This window comes from Sitophilus oryzae, unplaced genomic scaffold (assembly GCF_002938485.1).
Source record: "Sitophilus oryzae breed Bouriz unplaced genomic scaffold, Soryzae_2.0 scaffold_357_pilon_pilon, whole genome shotgun sequence".
Classification (NCBI taxonomy): Eukaryota; Metazoa; Arthropoda; class Insecta; order Coleoptera; family Curculionidae; genus Sitophilus; species Sitophilus oryzae.
The window spans coordinates 2,189,911-2,216,757 of record NW_022146926.1 but is presented as its reverse complement, the minus strand read 5'-3'; the positions used below and the strand labels follow the sequence as shown (position 1 = coordinate 2,216,757).

General features: G+C 32.2%; 2 protein-coding genes across 7 annotated transcripts in view; one reads left to right on the top strand and one right to left on the bottom strand.

The window, feature by feature from the left end:
• Positions 1-14,833, top strand: part of LOC115884764 (neprilysin-1-like) — a 58,853-nt gene extending 44,020 nt beyond the window's left edge. Inside the window, exons 9-16 of one of the 2 annotated variants that reach the window (XM_030903435.1) lie at positions 3,258-3,437; positions 3,512-3,723; positions 4,421-4,637; positions 8,002-8,181; positions 10,051-10,213; positions 10,282-10,401; positions 10,467-10,663; positions 13,657-14,833. In XM_030903435.1, the coding sequence (XP_030759295.1) occupies positions 3,258-3,437; positions 3,512-3,723; positions 4,421-4,637; positions 8,002-8,181; positions 10,051-10,213; positions 10,282-10,401; positions 10,467-10,663; positions 13,657-13,929 (1,542 nt within the window). In that variant the 3' untranslated portion in view covers positions 13,930-14,833. Of the gene's footprint in view, positions 1-3,257; positions 3,438-3,511; positions 3,724-4,420; positions 4,638-7,998; positions 8,182-10,050; positions 10,214-10,281; positions 10,402-10,466; positions 10,664-13,656 lie in introns of both variants that reach the window. The other variant, XM_030903433.1, reaches the window with a different exon arrangement.
• Positions 14,834-23,771: 8,938 nt separating this feature from the next.
• LOC115884810 (dnaJ homolog subfamily B member 6-B) overlaps positions 23,772-26,847 on the bottom strand; it is a 121,522-nt gene continuing 118,446 nt past the window's right edge. For all 5 annotated transcript variants that reach the window (XM_030903503.1, XM_030903506.1, XM_030903502.1 and 2 more), the window contains one exon: positions 23,772-24,907. In XM_030903503.1, the coding sequence (XP_030759363.1) occupies positions 24,805-24,907 (103 nt within the window). In that variant the 3' untranslated portion in view covers positions 23,772-24,804. The remainder of the gene's footprint in view (positions 24,908-26,847) is intronic.

The following is a 26,847-nucleotide window of genomic DNA, read 5'->3' as shown; positions in this document are numbered from 1 at the left end:
TAGTTGTCGCCCGGCGACGTAGGTTTCTTTCCTAGAAACCCGACAGTGGTCGGCGGTCGGTGGCAATGGTATGAAAAAAGCCGGCATCTTTGATTTTGAGTCAGATAAAGATAAGGACACATTATTTTTTTATTGAGGGGCTAGTATTTACACAAAAAATACATTATGAACGGCGCTGTTGCCGTATATTCGTATTAGTTGGTATTAGCAAAGAATATTATTCTTTGGTATTATAATTAGTTAGGGATAGTGAGGACTATTTATATATTTTGCATTTTTTTTATTAATATTCTGTTGTTACACTTCAATAATACTTTTTATTTTGGATGTAGGAAAATTATTTTTAATGTTTTTAAGCGAAACTGGTTTAATAAATAATAATAACAGTAATAATTTGTTATACCTATTAACACCAAAATTTAAAATCATTTAATATAAACATTTTTTTAAGTAGTAGCAAAATATAAACAAATTAGAAGTCAAAATTATTTATATTAGATCCTATTTAAAAATAATATAGTCTCTAAATTTTTTGTGGCAACGTTGGTTTATTAAATAATAATAATTACAGAACTAATTTGTTATATTACCAACAAATTTTAAAATCATGAAATATAAACATATTTATTAATTTTCTGTGTAATAGAAGAAAAATATAAATAAAAAATTAGAAATCAAAATTATATATGTGTATTTCATTTTATTACTTTGTATTAGTATTTAAAAATAGTATTTGCTTTTACTGGCATTTACTTTAAAAAATAAAGGAAATATTTCTTCGCAAAAATCTACATGTAAGAGAATTAGCATAAACAAAATACAAATATCGTTAACTTTTTTTTAAATTGGCACGTGTAAAACTTTAATCAATCAATTTAATTTTCTCATCCCAAAATTTAACTTCGATAACCATTTACTTTTTTTTTACTTCTATAACCACATTACCACATTACTTAAATATGATTATTAAGTTCAACTAATTCATATTACTAAAACATCTAGTATTTTTAAAATTAATTGTAAGTTCACCTCATCTCTGAAAAATTGTTACTTCTCAACATTTTCCATTAAAAAAATAGACCATATACCGCATAAAATTAAATAATTGAAAGATCGGAAAATCACACAAATTTTCGGAAAAATTTTGACCACCTGCACACGCACAGAATCGTCAATTTAAAAAAACACTACTACTTTAGTATTTTAAATATTTTAATAAACGCAAAATAGCACAGTATTTAGAAGGCAAGTTATAAAAATTTGGAAGAACTAATAATGCACTGACGCACACAAAAATCAAACGAATACTAAATTTCATTTATCAAAAGCATTCGATAGTCGTGGCTTAACGATAACCATTTAGTCGCACGGCGAGGTTGTCACATATGCTTTAGTATACAAATGAATGAATGATTTTATTCGAATGAAACCATTCGATAGTTTAAATCATTCATTCAGTAACCTTTCGATAGTCTAATTCATTCGATAGTTCCCATCTCTAATTGAGATACGATTAAAAATACGATTTGGGCATTTTTTAACCTGCCTAGTGACAAGACACGAGAAACATTAGACGATCAAAACTATTTTTCCAAGGCTCCTTGATTAAAACTTAGGGTTTGATCATCGCCATGGCACTCTAGATTGAAATTTAGAATACGATTTGTTTTTAAGCGAAAATGTCAAAAGTTGACATATGATATATATTATTGTATTTATAGTGTCATTTTCTATCGAATAAAGTCGAAATATACCGAGGGTGCCATTTAAAAATCGTAGGTTGTAGTCGTTTCCGGTGGAACAGGAATACGTCAAGCAATCCTAATTTATGTCATATACTAACATACCAAATTCCGTTTTTTATCTAATAAAAATAAAAAAGTTATAGGGATGAGCCACTTTCGAGACGCACCCGGTATATGTCAAATAATATATAAAATACGTAAAAATAACTTTTTTATGCTTTAACTTACCTAAAGCTGAAATTTTTGATAGTGCTGTCAGCTATTTATTATTTATTTGAATTTCTTCTCATTCAATAGAAATATAACAATACATATAATACAGTACGTCTGCTGGATCTGTGTCAACGAAAGGAATGCGAACAAAAAATATTTAAATAAACAGCAATATATTTTATACGTCGACTTGACGAGTACGTCACCGCAAATCGCTCCGCCCACTTATTTTATTGGCTACTTGCAAATTTGTCGGAATTTTTATTGATGAGACGCGTCGTCTAATTTTTTACGAAAAACATCGAGAGAATACCAATCTCACGGATACCCCGTAGCTACAGAACGGACAGACGTATTGTACATTCAGACAATTTGCAAAGTAGCAATCGGAAATGGATTACAAACTATACAGGGTGTCCCAGAAATAAGTGTAAGTATTTTAACTGGTAATATGGTTCAACCCCAGAAACACGCCTATGAGGTTTCTTTCGCGAAAAAAAAAATTTGAAAATCCCAAATTTTTTGGAAATTTTTTTATTTTTAGTTAAAAAAACATAATTTCTTGATATTATGGCAACATAGGTATTAGATTAAATTTACAAGAAAGAAAATCCAGAAAAAGAATCCAGTGGTTCTCAATTTTAGCAAATAATCATTTTTTTGGAAATTTTCAAAGTAAAATATTTCCGATATTTTGGACTTTCTTTTTGGACTTTGGAAATATGTTTCTTTTATCGAGATCTACCACCCCTTAAAATACTTGCACTTATTTCTGGGACATCCTGTATATTACAAAAAATAGTATTAGTACTTTTAAATACCGGTACACAAGTCGAACAATTAAAGATTTGCTAGAAGACTGTTAAAAGAAAGCAACGAGTTTCTTAACGATCTGTCTATCAGGGTAGGTTTGTATAAAAAACTTTTGTTGTGTAGCTACTCCCTAAAAAGGGAGTGAGATTAATAAAAAAAGACCTTATTTTCCCTCTCCAACTCTCTGATATGTAACTGAGATTTTTCTGGTAGTATTTCGTCTCGAACATATATTTCCAAATGCCAATTTTCAAATTGTCCGTTCAAATGTTTCAGATTTAGACACACTATTCTTTTAAAGTTTTTTTATAATCAATTTTAACATCAGCTAACCCACAATAAATTGTCATTGTCCTAAATACAGCGATAGATACATTGAAACACAAACTATAATGTGATTTATATTGTTGGATTATAGATCCTTGATACATTTTGTATTTATGATTTTACAAAAAGCTTCTAATAAACTAATACATATGTTTGTAGATGGACCAAATGACCTTAGCCTTGCCTAGTAGAGATTATTATTTAAAATCCAGTAGCGAGGGTGATATGAATGCTTATCACAAATACATGACTAATATCGCAGTCCTTCTTGGTGCTAACAAAACCACTGCAGGGACTGAATTGCAAGATATCATAGAATTTGAGAAAAAACTAGCAGAGGTACTTATAATAACTTTAATGGAACTGTGAACATTTTGTTGCGAGACTTAAATTAATACTTTTATATTTCACAGGTATCGTTGCCTGAACAAGACCGACACGACACAAGTGTAATGTATAAAAAATTATCCCTTAAAAAATTGCAAGAAATCGTGCCCCAAATAAACTGGCTGGAATATTTCAGATCATTTTTGGATGTTGATATTAACGAAGACGAACCTGTTGTTGCGTATGGGCTGCACTATTTTCTTGAGATGGGAAAAATAATAGCGGAAACAGACAGGCGGTACGTAACTCTACCGTGCTGGCAACTCTTACTTTTGGGTCGGTATTTACATGTGTGGAAGTAAATCGCATAGGGATCTTATTAAGTCGGAGTGAGAAAAATGCAACGGTGTGCAGTTGCGGCGTTGCGACATTTCTCTGGTACCCCCTATTAACTAAAGTAAAATCACGATCGCAAACCGCTTATTTTTAAAGACCTTTTTCGAAATATTAAGAAACTTTTTTAAAAAAACTACAATCAATTATTTCTAATGGATTTCGAGATATCGATTTTTGAATTCAGAGTTCTGATAGCGCGACCACTGTCGAACACCAACTGTGTCTCTAACTTGCACTTAAAATTTTACAAGCTATAGGGAAAGTTACAACGACTCGTTAATAAAATAAACAAAAAGTATCACGAGACGTAATTAAATCGTAAAGCTGAACGCGTCATATACACCCTTCTCTAAAATGTTAAGTACTGATGTACTGACTATAACTTTTTTCGTCTACCGCGACGAATCTGCTATATCCCCTTCCACGTCTCTTAGCAATGGACACAGATTCTCGGTTTATTTCATACGTTTGGCAACGTTTTTACTGTTCTCTCTTTGTTCACTACATTCTAAACGGAAATATCGACCCTGAACTAACCTTTGCCAGCCCTTGGTATAAGAAACAACGGTATATTTCTTATTATATAATAAACTTTGTAGTACTATCCACAACTATGTACTTTGGAGACTAGTTATGTCCCTGTCCTCGCACATGATTGATGATTATCAAAAGGAAAGAGTGGAATTCCGCAAAATTTTACAAGGTGTCTTAAGTGAAAGACACAGGTGGTCCCAGTGTGTTGAATGGACGAACAAGAAGATAGGCATGGCGGTAGGAGCGTTATTTATCAGAGATAACTTTAATCATGACAGCAAGGTAGGTAATAAAAACAATAATCGAGCAAGTTGTAGATATAGACGTAATATGTGTGTTTTACGATAAAAAAAACGTCTGAAAACTACCAAAATTCTTTGGCAACATTGTGCTGTACTCACTGTATTGATACAATCAATTGAACAAATTGAAACAGCCATTGCTGTAATTGCTGCATCTATATCGCCTTTTGGTCTTTTCCCACATTGGTTCTTAGATTTTCCTGAAGTATGATTTTCTGCAAAATAAAACATTAATTCACCACAATAACCAGTACTTCGTTCAGTAACTCAGTTCTTACCAAAGAATTTTATGAAAAATAATCCATATAACAATAAAAAAAATAATTAGTTCCCAAAATAAACACAATATTATTTTTTGGTTTCTGAAACGAAATGAGATCTAAATTTGTAATGATCAAAAAGCAAAAACAAAAAGAAAATTGATAATTTTATTAATTGCTAATGTTGCATCAATAATCTGTGGGAGATTTTGCGCTGGTCCCACAAGTGTTCGATAGGGTTAGATCTGGTGAACATGCAGGCCAGTCCAAAACTATGACACCATCGGTTTCAAGATATTCTCTAGCCACTCTGCTGGTATGGGAAGGTGCACTATCGTGCATGAAATTAAATTTATCCCCAATTGCAGCTCTCCAAAGCCTAATGGATTGGTTCTAGCACTAAATCAACATGCCTCCGAGTCGTTAAATTTTAGTGAAGTAGCAACAATGGAGTTTTTGCTCCCAGCATAATACCTTCCCAGAGCATTACAGTTCCTCCTTTATTGCCTTGTAATAGATTTGGCAGCCTGGAATCTCGCTCGTCTTCCTGGAGCTCTGAGAACCCGTCTTGTTTTTCAATTGTCTTTTTGACGACTTTGTGACGCTCCCCCGTTTTAGAGAAAGGTTACGGATGCCGCGTTGCCTTGGTTCGGTTCCTCGAGCGCCACCCCCAACGTTTAAAGTGTTTGAGAGACCACTAGTGCCAATACGGGTAGCTTTTATACAGTGGAGATACCAGGGAGTGATGAGATGAAAAGAAAATAAAACACACAATTAACTACAACGTAACACTAGGTTTTTATTTAATAAATTACTTATGTACAAAAGTAATCAAAGAAAGTTCGCGTTCTCTAATTGTAACAATAATAAAAATAAAATAAATGTTCAGTACCTCGTAGCACAAGATTTACACTAACAACCGTGTACCTCTAGAGTTTTGATCGATTATTCCCGATATGTAACTCTCTGACTGATTCTATCCCGCGAATTCAAAACGCGTTCCCTAAATGACGTTCTATTAAAAGAGACGACGCGAGTTCCTGATCGACGTCGAATTTAGCGGCGTCCTAATGAACACAGGCACGTAAGTACCGGAGCAACACACTCTACTATGACGCGACTCTCTAAACGGCGGCGACGACGTTACAGGCGTCCCGGTGATCACAGCTAAATATTTCTCGGAACGGCGTCCGTTTTGACAGCGAAACCCGGACCTCGGATTGGCGTCGAAGTTAAAAGTGTCCCGTGATACACAAACGCGAGTCCTGGATCGATCCCGAAATTAACAGCGTCCCGAGGGATACACAAACGCGAGCCCTTGATCGATCGCGAAGTTAACAGCGTCCCGTGGGATACACAAACGCGAGTCCTGGATCGATCGCGCAGTTAGCAGCGTCCCGTGGGATACACACACGCAAGCCCTGGATCGATCGCGAAGTTAACCGCGTCCCGAGGGATACACAAACGCGAGTCCCGGAGTGACGTAGACGTTAGCGACGTCTCGGCGAGTTGTACGTCGTTTGGATAAGCGCAGCCCGCACACACACCGCCCGGTCAGGACAACCTCGGGATTTCGGCGAGATCCCGTCCAGCGTCACTGATGCAGGGTGCCGTCCGGACGACACCCAGAAAATACGGAGCTACAAACCCGCCTTCGGGATTTGGGCGAGGTCTTGTTTTTAGCCCGTGAACATTCGCGACCCGTGCGTTTACTGTGCTACCTTAACCGTTAGCTGTCTCACTCTCTCCCTTTTAACAAAAGAAATCGTTCCTCGCGTCCACGTGATCCGATCAAATAGCCCCCAACCTCCGTAGAGGACAGTCGGCCTACCTGAGCGAATATAAATATTTCTGTCTCCCTTATCCCTGTAACGCGTTAAGGCAGTAAAGTAAACGTCATTAACAATAAAAAGAAACGATCTACTCTCGATCACGTTGGCGGTGGGTGCTTACCTTATACAGTGCGGCGACAGGCGGCTGGCAGCAGGACACTTGGCAGGGCACTCCAGACTCGAACCTCACTGTTTCACGTGCGACCACAAACTGTCTAACTGGAGCTGCTGCAGCCGAGGTACTCGACTGACGCTCCCCTCCTCAACCTCCAACCCGCACTAGCAGAGTAGGGAGAGCGGCGCAAACGTTTCGGTTTTTCGCATTAAACTTTAGCGACCAAAACCGATCAAAACTCTCTTACAAAATGGCAATTAAATATTTAACTTATTTAATTCAACAATAAGAACACTAATGAAGTTCGTTACAATAATGATCTAACAATAAAATACATTGACTGTCATTATTAAAAGAATATGAAGGCTCTATTATTCTAGAATAATATTAACACAATATACAGGGTGTCCTAGAAATTTTATGAGCTTCATTACAACTTTGTCTAGAGTTTCTAGTTCCAAGTACCTTGCATATATTTTCGATACCAAAACCAAACCAAACACTCTAGATAACGCCTACTATCTCTGCTGTCTCTTTGTGGCATTCCTCGTTCAATGAGAGCAATAATTTTTCCCCTCTGTATATCAGTTAATCCAACATGTCATTTTTTTTTGGATCGATTGAAAATCACCGGGCAATCGTGATTTTATTATTGAACAGAAAATTCTCAAGAAAATAAGTCGCAGCAGTCGTTAATTCTTTATTATCATGTTTTATTACAACAAAAGGTCTATCTTCAAGCTGTATACCAATTTGCAAAAAAAATACCATTCCAAAAATTTAGTCAGAAATAAAGAATGATTCCATATAAGTTTGGTTGTGGGTACATCAAAACACTTCACTTTTGCACAGCGAAACGCGCGTCCAGTGCAAAAGTGATTTTAAATAGAGATAAAAGTGTTTTGGCCTATTGTGGGCGAATTAGTGTTTTATTTTCTTGTTGTAACACCAAAGGTTCCAACCCCCAACTGTAATTTAGGATTTTCTGAGGAACATAGCAATTGCTACGCAATATGAATTGAAGTTTTTCGTCCTCTCCAGCTCCCATCCATCCAACTACTTATCCAAATTCTCCATATTGAATTTTAACAGACGAATGTGGAGTACCATTGTTTTTTATTATCTTTCTTTCAGGAGACTGCCCTCCAAATGATCCACACGATACGAGAGGCGTTCAATGAACTTTTGGCTGATAACGATTGGATGGACGATGAAACTAGAGCGGTGGCCAAAGAAAAAGCGGACGCAATGAACGAGAGGATCGGATATCCGAAGTTAATAACCGATCGAGAACAATTAATAAAAGAATACGCAGCAGTAAGTGTTTTGTTAATCAATAAAGATTTTATAACAGAAAACGCCACATACGACAAGGAGTATTCTAGCTAAACGATTAAATTTTTACAAGTTACAATTTAAAAATAATTTTACAAGATACAGAGTATTCCATGGAGCACTCTCTATATTATTCTATTTTTAGATTCTACGATTAAAATAAAGGTAAATTTGATTAAGGCTTATCACACTTAAACCTTACCGTTTTTGAAATACCCTTCCCCAATAAATTAACGCACCACAATAAAATAACCAAAAGTTTAAGTTAAGTTTTTGTCAAAACCACTTATCCGATTTGGACGATTTTTTTTTGAATGATAGGTTATTCTTTCCACAATGTTGCTATACTAATTGTATTTTGATAGGAACCCTTTTTATACTAATACCGGGTGTAGCAATTATAACGTGTTTTTTTTAATAAAATTTGTGATACTCTGTAGAGTTGATCAGTTACAGTATCAAGTTAAAATTGAAATCACATTTTAGCCTTATCTTTTTTTTACATTTTGTTTTTTATTTACTCCATTATCTTCCTTATTACAGGAGAAACAACATTTTATAGGATGACACGATTTAATATTGGTTTTAATTAACATTTTTCCATTTTACTCACTAAAGTAAGTAGCAGGCTATGGAAAAACACGGATTACCAGTAAATGTCAAATAGAGATGCTTGTTGTCAGTGTCAGTCGTTTTCGTCCTTTTATTTTATCAAAAATATGCAACTTGCACGTGAAACAAGAAATCTTACTGGCGAAGAATGTACTCAAGCATTAATATTGTCTGAGGAAGGTTGGAGCTACCGAAGAATTGGTGAACGATTTAATGTAACTCACTCAACCATTCCACGAGTTATACAACGGTATAGAGATACTGGGAGTAATTGTCGCAGGCCGGGACAAGGCAGGAATCGAAGAACCAATCCGATTCAGGAACGCTTTTTAAAACTCTCAACATTAAGACAACGTTTCGTAACAGCTCGGACCCTTCAAACTCAGCTCAGAGATACTAATTGTCTACAAGTTTGCACAGAAACTAGCATCTCTATTTGACATTTCTGGTAATCCATGTTTTCCATAGCCCGCTACTTACTTTAGTGAGTAAAATGGAAAAATGTTAATTAAAACCAATATTAAATCATGTCATCCTATAAAATGTTGTTTCTCGTGTAATAAGGAAGATAATGGAGTAAATAAAAAAACAAAATGTAAAAAAAGATAAGGCTAAAATGTGATTTCAATTTTAACTTGATACTGTAACTGATCAACTCTCCAAGGTGTCACAAATTTTAATAAAAAAAAAACACGTTATAATTGCTACACCCGGTATTAGTATAGAAAGGGTTCCTATCAAAATACAGTTAGTATAACAACAATGTGGAAAGAATAACTTATCATTCAAAAAAAAATCGTCCAAATCGGATAAGTGGATTTGACAAAAACTTAACTTAAACTTTTGTTTATTTTTTTGTGGTGCATTAATTTATTGGGGAAGTGTATTTTCAATTTTATGAAATTCCTTCATTTCTTCAAAGGTATCAAAGTTTTTAATACTAAATATTTACTGAAGTTTATTTATTGATCAGATATTGTGTTGCAACAATAAACAAAATAATACCTTATACAGATTGTCTAAAAATTTATATTAAATAATTACTAGCTTCAAACCGCAATAACTTCTTTAATTTAAATGGAACACCCTGTATATTTTAAGAGAATCAGATGCACAATTTAATTGTCTATCAAATTCAGTTATACCATTTTTTACCTATCTCTTCAAGTTTTCGTAATTTAGACCTCATTTATCACTTATACTTCAACTATAATATTTTTTACTTTTCAATGTTTTCAGCTAAACCTTACTAAAAAAGATTTTTTAAAGAACATCCTAAACCTCTTAAAATTCGACGCTGAACAAAATTTGCAAAGGCTTCGCCAGCCAGTGGACAAAGATAAATGGTCCACGGAACCAGCTGTAGTTAATGCCTTTTATAACCCAAATAAAAACGATATAGGTATGTTAAACACATTTTTTCTATTATTTTCCAATGCTTTTGACAGTTCCTTTCTAAAATCTTCGTAGTTTTCCCGGCCGGTATACTGCAGCCTCTCTTCTACAGCCAACATTTTCCAAAATCCCTAAACTACGGCGGAATTGGTGTGGTTATTGGTCATGAAATTACCCATGGGTTTGACGACAAAGGTATTCTGTTAATAATAACAACACAAAGGATACATTTAATAACAGTTTTATATATTGGTTTTTAGGCAGGCAGTTTGACAAAGACGGTAATATGATGCAATGGTGGAACAACGCTACTATCAAGGCATTTCGGGAAAGGACTCAGTGCATCATTGACCAGTATTCTCGGTATAAAATAGACGAAGTTGGCCTCTACGTTAACGGTAGAATGACACAAGGAGAAAATATCGCTGACAATGGAGGATTAAAGCAATCATTTAGGGTAGGGTTACATTTGATGAGCTATATTGTTTATAAAACTAATTTGCAAATATAATTATTATCAAATATTCAAAACACAAGTTGCATCAAAACTATTCTCAAAACAAACTATTCTCTATGGTTCACCATCGGGTTCATCCAGTGTTCCAGGGTAAGTGTGCATTAGAAGTTTTTTTTTCTAGAAAACTACAATATCTAAATCGGATTTTTTTTGCATATCATTGTTTCACAACGAGATCTATCAATTAAAAATATTTTCAATATGGCGGCACTTTTGGAAATATCGGAAGTTGACAGCCACGTTCTTATATTAATTGGGTACCTCCATTTTATATTACATACCTAAATTTTCCGTAAAATTTTATGAATTTTTATATCAAACACAAACACGCGCGAATATTCGCAAAAAGTTGAAAACACTTTAACTTTCCCGCCCACCAAATTTTAAATCTTGCGAATCGCCAAAATCTTAAAATTTCGGACAGCGCCGCCATGATCAATAAAATTGGACCAATGAGAGCAGTTTCGCAAAATCGCGATTCGCTATTCGCGTCTACGTGAACAAGGCTTTAAGCGAGTAAAAGATTATCATAATTTTTTCCAAATGGAAACCTACCTTTTTTATTGTACTGGTGAAAATGTTTACCTATTCGTTACTTTTTGATTATATGTTCCTATACCTAAAATAAATCGTTTTTAAATTATTTAAAATTTACTTTTAAAGCCTATATTTTTTTGATTTTAACAAGTAGCCTACGACTTCAAACGTCAAGCGACGTAAAACAATATATCTGGCCATGTCATATATTGTGACACTTTGTTAAAAAAAACCGTATGTCATCGATCGTCATTTCCAAGCCAACATTGCGCCGTTTTTTATCATACAATATATATTATTAACACAGAACAGATACAAATCAATTATCAGTATCTGTTCTGTGTTATTAATATCATCTTAGTGATATATCTCTTTAGTGATAATCTAATAGTTTATCACTAAAGAGCGAAAATACGAAATATATTTTTATAAATACACTTTATAATGTTTTATGGCAGACAGTATTTATAATTTACGATATTTAAATAAGTTTTCTGACAGAAGAAAATAAATTATCTGATTGTTTGACACTTAATGTCAAAGGAAGCTAGATAAAATCAAGAAAAATATACGCTTTAAAACTAAATCGTAAATTAACCACCTAAACCTTATTTTAGGTATAGGAACAACAACATAATCAAAAAGTTACAAATTGAAAATACTTTTCACTAGTAATAAAACTAGAAATAAAAAAGTGGGTTTCCATTTGAAAAAACTGATTTATGATAATTTTTAATAGCTCAATGCCATGACAGCTACGGCCATTATATATGACATTCAAAACAACTTAATCTTTGAAATATATAGTCACATGGCTTCTCTATATGTCACAGTGACTGTGGTAATCACTAAATTTTACGTTTAGGGAGGGTAGAGGTGTGTAGTTCGTGAACGAACTAGTTCCAATGAACTATTCCGCCCCCGGAATGAAAGGAACTAGTTCCTGGTTTCTCAAAGGCCTAGTTCCTCAGGACCTATTCCGGGATCGAGACTGTGTCCGATATAGAATAATATGCGACGGATCGGCTAGCGCGCGTAGCCCGATGGTAGGCAGGAGTGGGGAGTGCCAGACGTACGTTATCGGATCCGGACCTAGAGGAACTAAACTAAATAAAAGACTAGTTACATGCTAGTTACATAACAGATCGGGCCAGCGCGATCGATGCTAGGTAGGAGTGGGGAGTGCCAGCCTTATGCCGTATGTTATCGGATCCGGACCTAAAGGAACTAGAGGAACTAAATACTAAATAAAAGACTAGTTTACGTATGGATCAGCCAGCGCGATTGATGCTAGGCAGGCGTGGGGAGTGCGAGCCGTATGTTATCGGATCCGGACATAGAGGAACTATTAAAAGACTAGTTCACGGGAATCTATTCAGTCGGCAGATCCAAGATATAATACAAGGCGACGACGATGGATTCGGCCTTGTCTATTGCCGCAGCCGGCGCGGCGTAATACCACAGAAAATTGTCGTGGATACTGTTTTTGATTTTTAGTTTGTTTTTTAAATATTTTATGGGAATGTTTCACTTTAGGTCCCTAAAATTAAGAAATATCTTATAAAACGAAGTAGATATTCTGAATTTTTAGACAAAAACAAAAGGCTTGAAGTGAGGAAAAATGCAATTTTTCGTAAAATTTTTGTAATATTTGCTCCAATTGATTTGTGATATAGTTTTTTAAATTCTGATTTGAGTTTTTTTTAATTTTTTTATCTGCTATAGAACTTACCTATATGTTTTTAACATACACAATTACACGTTTCGTTATATCTCCGTACATTATAAAAATTATACAGATCATACTGTGAATAGTTCTGACTGACAACGAAACGCATTAGCAAGCAAGAGGGATGTCAATGTTAGTCGCGAACTATTGTGAACTAAAGACCTAGTTCAAGGAACTAATCCTCTGGAGGAACTAGAACTAAGGAACTAGTTCCTCCCAAGGAACTAGAATTCCCACCTCTAGTTTAGGGTATACACATTTTTTTGACAGGCAGTTTTTTTCCTCCAAGAATTTTAAAAATCTTTTTCTCAAAAGCGTTAGGTGTAAAGTGTTAGTAAAGATTATTAAAAAAAATTATTAAAAAGATATTATTAGATTAGAGATTAGATTAGATTATTAAAAAGATAATTTTGAAGATTTCCGGAAGTGCCGCCAATGTCGTTGTGAAACAATTATGTGCAAAAAATCCCCGATCTAGATATTATAGTTCTCTAGAAAAATCTAATGAACGCTCAGCCTGGGACGCCCCGTATACATGATGGTGTATATCCAGAAAGTGAAGTGTTTATATTTCAGTTTCCATTATTTTTCGGGTTCCATACCTCAAAAGGAAAAAAACGAACCCTTATAGGTTCAATGTTTGACCGTCACTTTCACTTTGTTACAGGCCTACAAAAAATGGGTGGCCCAATACGGAGAAGAGGACCTCCTCCCCGGTCTCAACCTCACCCACGACCAACTTTTTTTCCTCAACTACGCCCAGATTTGGTGCGGTTCGATGCGGCCCGAAGACGCCCTCACCAAAGTAAGGTCCAGCGTCCATTCGCCCGGACCCATCCGGGTTCTGGGCCCCTTATCCAATTCCTGGGACTTTGCCAAGGCGTACCAGTGTCCCAGGGGTTCCCCCATGAACCCCACCAACAAATGTAGCGTTTGGTAATTGGTAACGTAGCTCCTCCTATTTTTGGAGGCAGAATAATTGAAATGGTACCGGTGTTAAGAGAGCAATAGGATTTAATATTTAGAAAATCGTCACGGTTGGATAATGACGTTTGGTACGGATCCAATATGTTGGATTATAATTAGGAAATGTCGGAAAGATATGGAAATATTTGTTTCAAGCTGAATTATTGTGTTCTCGTTTTTTTTTTTTTTTTAGGTTGCTTTTAAGGGTCCAAAACCAAGTGTAGATAAAAAATAAAACGCTAAATTAGTGTTGTATTTGAAAAGATGTTCCCAATCAAGTACTGAAGTACATATTTATTGTATAAGGATTTTGAAGATAATGTTCAAACTAAATAACATATTCAATAATCTATTAGCCTTATCAAATTATAGCAGCGTCCTCTATGCATTCTTTCTGAGACTACCGCTCTTTTAATGTTAAACAAAACAGGTTTAATATTTGATAATGAAATCCAGAAAAAAATCTACTCTATTCTTAAATATCTATCGGTATTTGTACTCGATATTAACTAAAGCATACTCATAAAAAATATAAAATTTACTAATAATCTGATTAAAACATTTGTACAGCATTTTCGTTGTTGGTTAGGGGGAGTGATATAAAAATGTACCTAACTATTATAGTGGGATACTAATTTCAAAATACATTAAAATACTAAAATAAGTACAGATCACCCGATAAAATGTTGGCCTGGAAGTTATGTTAATGTTTATATTGACGTAGGAATATTATATCAAGTAGCAAAAATTAACTATCTGAATTCCTTGTTGATTTTTGACAGATTAACTTTTAATGTCATCACGCAATCTGTCTAAATTAGGGTTGTATCCACAAGTAAAATCCAGAATCTCAATTTTATATTCTCTTTAGCAACAAATTACAAAAATATAATTATTATACAGGATGGTCCGAACTGGTCCGAAACTGTATTCTGCAGATAAAAATAAGTAAAAAGTTCCATAAATGTATGACCTAAAATGCTTAGTTTCGAGATACAGGGTGTAGAAGTTTATTTCGATTTTTTCCAAATAATTTCTGAAGTAACGTCAATATTTGGATGAAAATAGGTCTCTGGGAGTTCTTTGACATGAGAAATTTGATTTTGATGTCAATATGACTCCTGCTTGTAGAGGGCGCCACCATGCATATATCTTTTAACTGTTTTGAAGAGTAATAAAGGTTAAAAAAATCTTTTGCCTGAATAAAACTACCGAGTAAAAAATATACATTTACGACATTTTACGTAACATTGGCATAAATTAAACATGTTGACATAAATTAAACGTATGATCGAGAAATAATAAATTTAACTATGGCTATAAAATGAAGATCGCTATCATTTTATATTTTTTAAGTAACATCCTTGTATATGAATTTTGTAGCTCAACCTAAGACGTTTATGGATGTAAAGCACCAGATGGCGGGGCGTATTTCACAGTCTTTACTACAGAAAAATATTTTTTGTTACTCTGAATTTTAGAAGCGACCAATAGAAGAGTAAATAAAAATCGATAATTTTCACTGTGTCATTTGTTTGCTAATCGACAGCCATTTTTGTCTATCATACGGTGCTATAAAAGCTGGTAATTATATATTTGACCATGTGTAAATACCCGACAAAATTTCGACAGAAACCGACGAGTCGTCATTTCTTCACTGATAAGAGAAAAAAATGAATTTTGTTTAGATAATTTTCGACTTTATTATTTTTGCTTTCTGAATACATTTTAAAGTATTTTTATTCTTTGTCAATGATCTATTATGACTGGTTGCATTCTAAATATCGAGGTTCTGTTTCTTCTAGTTTTAAAAAATGAGACATTTCTTTTAGTTGTAAAAGTTTAGTGTAAAAATTAGATTAATTTTAGTTAAGTTTAATTATAATGTTTAGTGTAGAATAGTTAGTAGTGTTTTTATAGTTTATTATTTTGCAGTTAAGTAGTAGGTGAAAGGATAATTTGCATATTTTTCTATTTTTGTTTGATGCATTAGTAAGTTAAAATAATTTTTCAGTGTGGGGAGTGGTTGAAGTAGTGAAGCAGTAGTTATAGGTAGTGTTTTATAAGAGATTATATTATTTATTTTGTAGACAGACGCAAGGTGAAAAATATATTTATCTGATTTATTCTTTTTATTTCTTCTAATTGTAGTAATTCTATTAATGCGACCTAGATTGTTTATATCCTTTCTAAATAGTAAGTTAGCGTTATCATATAATTTTGGTTTTCAAAGCCGGAGAATATACGAACAAAAAAAATCTGTTCAAATTTATTTTTAACCTAAATTAATCGATTTTATTAATCAAATTAAACGCACGGCCGCATACTTAATAATAGTTAGTTTATAAATACTAAACAGCGTTGAGTTTCGGATGCACGATGTTCTCTATGGGTATCTCGGGAAACCAGTGGAGATGTTAGTCAGTTAAATGGAAAAAATTGCAGTTTTATTGGGGTCATAAATATGCGCCTTTCAATTTTTCGGAGAAATTCAAGGCTTACTAGATATTTCGAAAAAAATTTTTGGCTATTTTAAAACTTTGTCTCTAATTCCATTATAATCTACCCGTATGATCGAATAAAAACAGCGTCAACGATGGCTATGAAATTTTAAATCGCTGTCATTTTAGATCTACGTAAAATTATATAGCAAATTAGAAATCGCTTGTCATTTCATCTGCCATTTGTTGAAGCCGATTTTATTCGATCATTTTATATGACTGTACAAAAATTTTCAGATAAAGTTATTAGATAATCACATACCTAATGAGTTTGTGCAATATTTTTTTCTAAAGTTATCATTTTTAGCATATCGCACAGTCATTATGTTTTTTTTAATCGGGAAACCATAGTTGGCCATGACTTCATAGAAAAGCGCCATAGCTTTTCAGCGATATAGGTATAATATGTTTTTTTCGAAAAATTACAAGTTATAGCCAATTCTTTTCTTTCTTGGCTAATTTCCATACCAATAATACCATGCCAATTAGTTGGCATCAAAAATGTAAAAAGTTTCATGTTTTCAAAAAAAATATCATAAAATTCGTAAAGCACTCAATTTAGAATAAAATAATCTAAGGATGAAATGATTCTTTTATAAACCTGCATTAAATCAAATTAAAATAAGTATGTAACTTTTTTTTAAATATTAATTAACATCAATTAGCATTATCATAAATTATAAATAATGTACCAACATATCGAAATAATAATTTCTTTGTTAATACGGTTTAGAATTCTTAAAATAAAAAAAGCAGGCAATATAATAAATAATTCTTAAAAATTCTTAATAATTCTTAAAATAATAAAACAGGCAAAATAATCCACAATTTACAATAAAATAAAAGTTTCGTTTAAATTTCTTAATCAGCTGATCACTATTAAAGTTCGCAGAAACCCTGGGCTATATTATTACATTACTCTGAGGAAAACAAGGAAAATAATCGATATTTTTGACTCCGCCCCGAAAGGTTCACGATTTGTCCTCCAGTTGGCAGCACATTTTGTCTAGTCGGTTGGGCAACTTTAAGAATATATAAACAAGGGTAACATGAAATAATAAATTTGAAATATTTTTGTACCAAAAGTTGAACAGAAACTGTTTTATCATATTTTTTTCGCAGAAAAAATTAAGAATAATTAAAAAAAATTAAAATTTCACAGATTTATTATTTCTATCAAATAACTATCTGCGGAACGTGTTTATTTTTTGTCAATAATGACATGTATCGACTATTTCCATTCTAAATATCTTGAGAACGGTTACTTGTAGCGATTTTTAAAAAGAGACATTTTTTAGGTAAAAAGTCACGGAAATGTATATTTTTTCACTCAGTACTTTTATACAGGTACGGACGAAAAGTTATTGCAATTCAAAACAGTTAAAACACACGTAGGTAGCGCCCCCTATAAATAGGAGTCATATTGACATCAAAATCAAATTTATCATGTCAAAAAAACTCCCAGACACCAATTTTCATCCAAATATTAACTTTATTTCAGAAATTATTTGAAAAAAATCAAAATAAAGATGAAACTTCTATACCCTGTATCTCCGAAACTAAACATTTTAGAACATACATTTTTACGAACTTTTTTACTTATCTTAGTCTGCAGAATATACTGCCGAAAGAAGTTTCCGGAATACAGTTCGGATCACCCTGTATATTATTGAAGTAATTTTATTTAATCCAGGATTGTGTTATAGAAATAATATTTCAACAGATCTAGCGTCTATTAAAATAAAGGAAACTTCAACGGTATTTGTACCCTTTGCATATACCTTGTTTTAAATACAAGCAAATACATAAAAATATAAATTAGTTAGAATTTTTTCTCAAACTATTAAATTACCCACTCCATGACAAGCCAATTTGTTTCACCTTACAATTCGTTAGATCATTGAGTCATTAACAAAACAGTTTCATGATAATTATATCCCACCGGTATCTTATTATTATATCAAATTTCTGTAAATGTTTAATTATATTGAAAATTAATACTTGTGATTTAAAGAATAGAAACAAAGCGAACACTCCTACATATCCAATACAAATGTATAAATTTCTCTAATTTGCGTGAGAAAATAAGAGAATAAATAGAATTAATAGAATCTCGTATAATTTAACATAAACATAAAACTACACCACTCAAAAATTTTAATTCTAGTGTACTAATATAAACATTTTATCATAAATAATCCGTACTTATTCCTAGTTGAATATAAGCTATGACGAAATCTAGAAAATCTATTAAGGCTCATTTGTCTCTCGTTACCGAATTATTACTATTGGCTTATTATATTTTTTTTGTTTAAAGAATGAGAATAATGTAAAAACCAAATAATAAAACTTTAGCTAATAGATAATTTATTAATACTAAGATAAAAGCTAATACGGCTTTTACTCTAAACATATCTATAAACATATTCCTATAATCACTAAATATAATAACTAAAGCTTAGAATAATTAAATTAGATTTTTTTTTTCAAACTGGAGTAAAAGAAAACTATTTACAAGAAATTTCTATAGAAATTTAGCCTGTTGGATGTTTTTATGTCTGTTGTAATTGAACTCTTTTTTTCTTTGTTATACAAATTGTACAAATTTTATAAACGTTTTAACGGATCTTTATTTTGCGTTTCCACTTATTGAAATAATAGAACAGTTTGCTATGGTGCGTATTTGTTAATAAATGTCTCTATTTATAAAGGGTTTTATTATTTTTCTTTTAAATCCTATACATCCTCGTTTTTAAGGATGCACTATTATTCCAATTAATTCTAGAATGTTCTCCTGTTCATAAACATACTAGTCTAAGAGCTAGCTACGTTTTCGAGAAAGTATTTGAAAACGTCTGGCTCTTTGATATGTCTTTTACTATGCTCTCTGGAACAGCATGCGGCCCGTCTGGCTGCCGATACCCGTTGCGTTGAAGCCGGATCTTAGACTATTAGTCTGTTTATTCAAAGATCCTAGAATAGAACTTAGGTCTGCACTTAAAATTCTTTACATAAGATTTACAAATACCCGACGCGCTGTTGCGAGACCCTGTATATTCCCAGTTCACTATATTATGTTTTATTTTTAAGCGTTCTATAGGCTTGGTACATTCTCCGCCGGTGCTGCCACCATCGGAGAATATCGTAAACAACTAGTATATCCAAATACACGAGTTTAAATAGTGAGTATATGAAAAAAATGTTATATAATTATTCTAAGTGTTAGGAAGTATGATTTGTGAAAATTCTAAAAATAAAATTAAAAAAGTAATTAATATTTTGATATCTTCAGAAGATTTAACTTATAATTATTTATTATTCCAGCTAGAAAAAAACTTTTTAAATGAGTTTTGCTAGTGGGTCATGATTGGGGCTATTTCGGCTATAACGATTTTTTTTATAGAAGTTATATAATAATTATAATTTTAGAAAATGTTAATAAAAACATTTAATCACTAGTTGATTAAAAAAAGTATACCATTAATATTATTGCAAATTATATTTTATCCTCTCATAGTATATTTTAATTATTTTGATTATGTAACGAGAACTTTGTTTACTCACTTGTTGCGTCGAACTGCTTGAATCCATTTTTGCTTTTGATCCAATCGGTGTGAAGAACTATGAAGCTATAAAATGTGGTTTCGGGAGAGTTGAATATCCAGGAAAGTTGAATTATTGAATGGTATTGCACTCAACAACGCTCTAATTACGTTAACATTTTTTCGGCAATTTTATTAACATTTGAAATTGTTACAACACAACACGACGCGCGACGTCTAGTTTGAATTCTTTTTCACTTATTTTTTACTACCCGAAACACCGTTACATCACGCAAACTTAGTACCTGAGCGTTTTATACTCTCAATAACTGCACTAGCAAAAAAAAACAAAATACTTAAATATTATGACAAAGCCACCATTTCAGTATTATTTAATGCGATCAACATGAACTGTAACCGGGACGGCATGAAATACATACCGAAAGTTTCTGATTTCTACCGCATACAGCGCCGCAGCGCACAAATTCCGACCGCAGCGCACTCTACGGCAGAAATTATCATTATGTACTTCACGCCGCCGCACAGTGGCTCTTGCATATGTTAAAGAGCGGCCATAAGTGATTTTGGAAAAATTAAACTATATGACACAAATATATGGTTTAAAAAAAAAACAACAAATTTTTTTAATAAAATTTGTAACCATGTTTTTTTTTCTCTTAAACCCATCACATTTAATTGTCTTTTTCGCTTAGTGATAAGGGTGATAGCAAACAAGAATGTAAATATTCCTAGAGGCTTTAAAAAACCCGAGATGATTATTATTTTTTATATTTTAAAGAAGGTTTTCTCTACTTTTGGACTATTACTAAGAAAGTTCTGAAATTATTATTATGTATTCATTTTTCATGTTTTTTTAAACGTCGTTTTTATCCATAATTTTATAGTTTTCAAAATACCAAAAAAATACTATCGACGCTTATCGACGTTTCCTCTTATCGCTAATAATATTGTTTGAGGAATGTATTTGTTTATAAACATATTATGTATAAACATATTATATGATATTTTTTTAATTTTATACTTCAGGTTTATTTTAGTATTGTTTAAAGTTTTAAGTATGGAAATCACTTGGTTTACAAAATTAAACTTTTTTACAAACATAATTAAATTATAAACACTTCTTCGTCTGTACGCATATAATATATTTTTTGGATCCCATTGTTAAATTAGTATCTTGTTATTTTATTTTTTCACGGGGGAACTTGAATTTTTTTATTAAGAAAGGTCTAAACAAACAGCTAGTGATACAAGAAGTGATTTTTAAAGAATTTAAAACTTATCTCTTTCACCTTTCACTTGCTCACCCAATCCAACCATTTCCCGATACCCATCCCCCACGTTCACCCTTTAAAGGAGGGGGCGTGCCGCTGTTAATCTAAGAAAAACATTTTTTGGAGTTCACCAGAAATCATTATTAAGCGATATTATTAAGTGACACGCTTTACAAAAAATAATTTTTGCAGTCATAATTAGACCGGCGTTTTGCTAAAATTCAATTAAAATTATAAAAAAATCTATAGATATTTTTCTTTTCGCCATAAATAAAACAGCTGGGCAACAAATTACTTATTAAAGTATTTTTTTTTCTATTTATGACCGCTATATCCCTATACCTCGATCCATTGTGCGCCGTCATGTTGATCGCCCTCAAATAATATTCAAATCGTGGTTTTATTATAATAATTAAGTATTTTAATTTTTTTGCTGGTGCAGTTATTGAGACTATAAAACGCTTAGGTATGAAGTTTGTGTGATGTAACGTTGTTTCGGGTAGTAAAAAATAAGTGAAAAAGAATTCGAATTAGGCGTCGTGTTGTGTGACAATTTCAAATGTTAATAAAATTGTTGAAAAATGCTAATGCGTAAAGAAGAGCGTAATTAGGGCGTTGTTGGGTGCAATAACATTCAATAACTCAACTTTCCCGGATATTCAACTCTTCCGAAACAACATTTTATAGGTTCATAGTTTCTCATACCGATTTGATCAAAAGCGAAAATAAATTCAAGATTCAAGCAGTTCGACGAAACAAATGAGTAAACAAAGTGCTCGTTGCATAAACAAAAAATTAAATAGACATATACTAGAGAAAAAATAAAATATAATTTGCAATATTAATGGTATACTTTTTTTAATCAACTAGATTAAATGTTTTATGAACATCTTCTAAAATTATAATTATGTACCTTTAAAAAATTTCGTTATAGCCAAAATAGCCCCAATTATGCCCCAATTGTGACAGTGAAATAGGAAAATTGGAAACAGTCATTAGTGTCATTCCTGTCATTCTCCTCACGACAAGTACGGCCGCCTAGACAAGGACAGCATTGTTTTTGTCTAACTATTGTCTAACTTCACAGTTTAGAAATGACAGATTTCAGTTTCAGAGACAACTTCAGATTTGTTCTAGAACAAATTCGAAAATATTCGACGCCATTTTAATTCATTCCGTTTAGTTTCGTTTTGGAAGTTCAATTTAATATTTCGGCTGAAATTTATAAATATAAAGGTAATAAAGTATATAAAATATATATTACATGAAGAATCCTGGAGAAAATGACGTTTCTGCAGTAGTAGGTATGTCCCATGTATATGAAAAAATAGGTAGTAAATAAACACTGTTTTACATTTTTTTTAGATGCAAGAAAATGGTGTTATAATCTCTTTGATCGGCGATTATTTTTTTGAAAATGGAAACAATTTACATCAAGGTAAGATCATTTTTAACTATAGCCAACATAAGTTATCTCCAGTAAGTGCGATTTATTGTCAATAATGCAATAAATCGGACTGACAATCTGATTATGTTATCCGACTAAAAGTCTCTTTTTGCTTCTTTTTGATTTATAAGCCAGGTCTCTTTGGGAATAATGGACGCTTTTTTTAAACAGTATATTAATATTTTATACCTAATGATATTTTTACATTGTTAATTTTAGTATAAAATTTTTTTTTTCTGTTTTCAGGTTTTTGTATAAGGCTCCCGTTTTCATGTTCATGTGTCCGTTTTCTGTCCTTGAAGTTTGCGAATGCGGGTGTTTATTTACAAATTACTGTAAGTCATGCTTATACCTTAACTAATTTACGTTAAAAGTGCATATAATTAACTAATTGGTATTGAAACAATACAATCCTCTATATTTTTATATTTATTTAGTCACGTTGTTCCATATTTCAAATAAATATATGTGAATAAATTATTTTTTGGTTTTATTTATGAAAAGAAAAAATACAAAATACATTTGAACTGAAAGAGGGCCCGCCATTGAATAACCGGAAACGGAAATGAAAATTAAGCCATCATGTCCTTATCATGTCAACCTGTCAATTGGAAAGTTAGTTCTCCAGACGACAACGAAGGCTTTCAGTGGCGTATCCACCGAAAGCCACGATTTAACACAGAGTTGACACTTCTTTCTAGTTAATTATTTTATGAGTTTAAGTACAGCTTTAAAACTATGCTCGCTGCCGTAGTTGAACTCATCTAAAAAGTGTTTTAACTGGAATAATAAATTATAATACAAGTTAGACCTTCTGCAGATATCAAAATATTTACTTCTTTATTCTTATTTTTAGAATTTTTACAAATTATACTTGCTAACACGTTTAGAATAATTAAATAATAAATTTTTCCTATACGCGCTATTTAAACCTGTGTCGAAAATCGATTGTTTACGATATTCTCCGATGGTGGCAGCACCGGCGGAAAATGCACCACGCCTATACAAAGGTCGGTAAAATAACACAAGATTTATTGAGATATTATCGTTTATTATCATTAAGTAACTGTACAGGCACACATACAAGCATAACATATACATCTTTGTGTGCAATAATTCGTAATGCTATTAGTGAGAAGATAAAATAGCAACAATTACATAAAAAATTAAACTATTTAATCCTAAGAAAGATATTTTTAAAACTACGATAAAGGTTTCTTTTAATTCTAACATTAATTAAATCGTAAATTCACACTTCGAAATTACTTTAAAATTAGGTATAAGCTCGTTTTTAAAATTAGCAGTCTTGCGTAAATAAAAATTCCAACTCAAAAAAAACATTTCATTTTCTTGTATTTTTCTTACTAAATGAGCACACACACGAACACCTAGTTGCATTTTTCAGCCGAACTAGTCGTGTAAAATAGTCTTAATATATCATTCATTTTAATAGGGTCATCAAGACAAGGGCTCTGTAGCTTGTCATAATACTCTAAACAAAGAATTATACATCGTTCAATATTAATTGTTTGATAAAATCCTAATATATAAATACGTTTTTTTTAAACATTAAGGTATTGAAAACTTTTCAAAAAACGACAATTCTCATAAAATAACTTTTTTTTTCCTTTTGTGGAAAATATAATGGTCCCGTATAACAACTAATCTTTGTTTTTGAGACAAAAATATTTTCTGAGAATTGTCGTCACTGAAGAACACACAACTTGCCCGCACACAAAATAACTTGAGTTACAAATCGTATTAAAAGATACTACGCGAATTCTGAAAACAGAATTATTATAATAGTAATACATAATAAAGTGATAAAAAAATAAAATTAACACTTTTGCCACTGCACATAGTCTCGTACTGTATTCAACACTGAAACGTTTGGCTACTGGCCAAAATTTACCAAAAAGATTTCTCTGTAATTATTTTTCTTTGTTTTTATTTTCAAAACACTACTTGGGAGGGTATTACAATAGCTAATTGGCTTTTAATGTAGGTATAATGAAATATATATATAATTTTACGATCTCTCTTTCACAACTTGACAACACCGAACATTTACGCGCCGTATGTTATACTTTGAGGAACGCCATTAACAGTCTTTGATTTCAACACGTCATTTTCGTAGGACATCACCGTCTCTTTTCCATTTTCGAATATCCTGAAACAAAGTTATAGCACATTAATTATTTTGAAGAGATAAGTAAACAGAAACATTCAAAAGCGTAATATAGTCTGTGAAACGAATAACTTTGAATTTGACAGTTCCCGCGGGCTTTTCTAGGATTAATTTTATTAGGTTAGCAACTTGCGGCCATGCTGATGCAATGCCGTCTCTAATAGAACAGCCTCGGAGCGAGATTTATGACATCACGCTAACATAATTATTCCTTATATTTGACTATGGCTGAAATCGTACTCCATAGTCAAGGTAGATAGTTTTAGTGTTAAGAATAATAATTTAAAAAAATATGTGGTCATCTTTTGACAAGTGTATATTAGTTTATTAATTGCAGTAAACATTATGTGGTGTGTGGTATAAATATTTTATATGCAATTTTTTGGATTATATTCGACACTATTTTTTTTATATGACACAACACTGATGAAGGCTATAATGTTAGCCGAAGCGTTTTTTTTAAACCAAAAAAGATAATGAAAAACCAAATGAAAACTTAATCAGCGTCTTTCCCGAACCTAAATCCCAAGAAAATCAAAAATTTTAGAATAATTTTACATTATAAAATGACAGCGATCTTAATTTCATACCCATCGCTGACGCATTTTTTTCTATGATATTGTATTATTTTCAAATATAATTTTTCGAACATTGATACTTGCAAAATATATGTACATATACATTTTGTGAATGCAAATAATAATACATCTTATTAGTATATATTGAATGTTTTTTGTTAAATTAGATCGATTTTCAAACCCCAAAATTTAAAATATATTTTACATTTTACCCATGTACCTATTCATTATTCGTATATTGTAAAACATTTGTTGCATTTGTATGGTTCATAGTTTATTTGCCAAAGTTTATTACTATAAATAGGTATATATATTATATTTATTAACTGTATATTATGTATATTTCATGTAAACTATATCATTTTTAAAATACAAACCAGAAATACGAGGAATAATTATGTTTTCCATGTATCCTACAACATATTTATTAATCCGTATCTAATTAACGTGACGTCATAAATCTCGCTCCCAGGCTGTTCTATTAGAGACGGCATTGGTCTGATATTTAGAAATGTCAAAAGCTGATGACATTTTACTTTTGACATTTATGCCATTTCGTGTTGATTTTTGCAAGAAGAGGAAGAACTGTCACTTGTTTTATTATTTTCCTTTTCTATTTCACGAAAGTAAAAAGAGTTACCTATCTGATTCGTTCGGGCACTCAATTTAAAGAATATCAGTAACTTTTTAGATAGAGGGATTTTATATTTGCCATGTTGCTAAAAAATAACGGTCAAAATTCAAAGTTATTCATTTTATAGACTATATAATCAGTGTGCGCAACAACAGAATTTTACAGTTGAGGGTTGGAACCTTTGGTGTTACACAGCAAAATAAAAACACTAAATCACCACAATACACCAAAACACTTTTACTTTTACACTGGATGCGCGTTTCGCTAACCATGTTAGCATCATCAGCAGATGATTATAAACTAAAGTACAATCTACAAGTTGAGCGTTTATAATACTCGCTCAGTGGGCACCGAGTGGGCGTGGCAAAATCTAGCCAACCGAGTCAGAGCCCGCTGAGCGTAACAGTTAGATTTCCGCCACTAGAGTAGTAGGAACAAAGAACTTGAAGGAATTGGACCGTTGACTCTGTTCATACTATCTTTACATTTATTAATTCTGATGCTTTCACATGCATCTAATTGCCTGTAATTTGAGAATTGTTTAATTAATTTTAAATTATTAAGATCTATACAATGTTCTTTATCAACAACTGAGCTAAATGTTCTTTAAATCTAGTTAATATTGATCTTCTAGTTTGCCCAACATATTTAGTTATTACTATTCTTAAAGTTTGTAATCAACATATGTTTCACTATTCTTGTAAAAGATT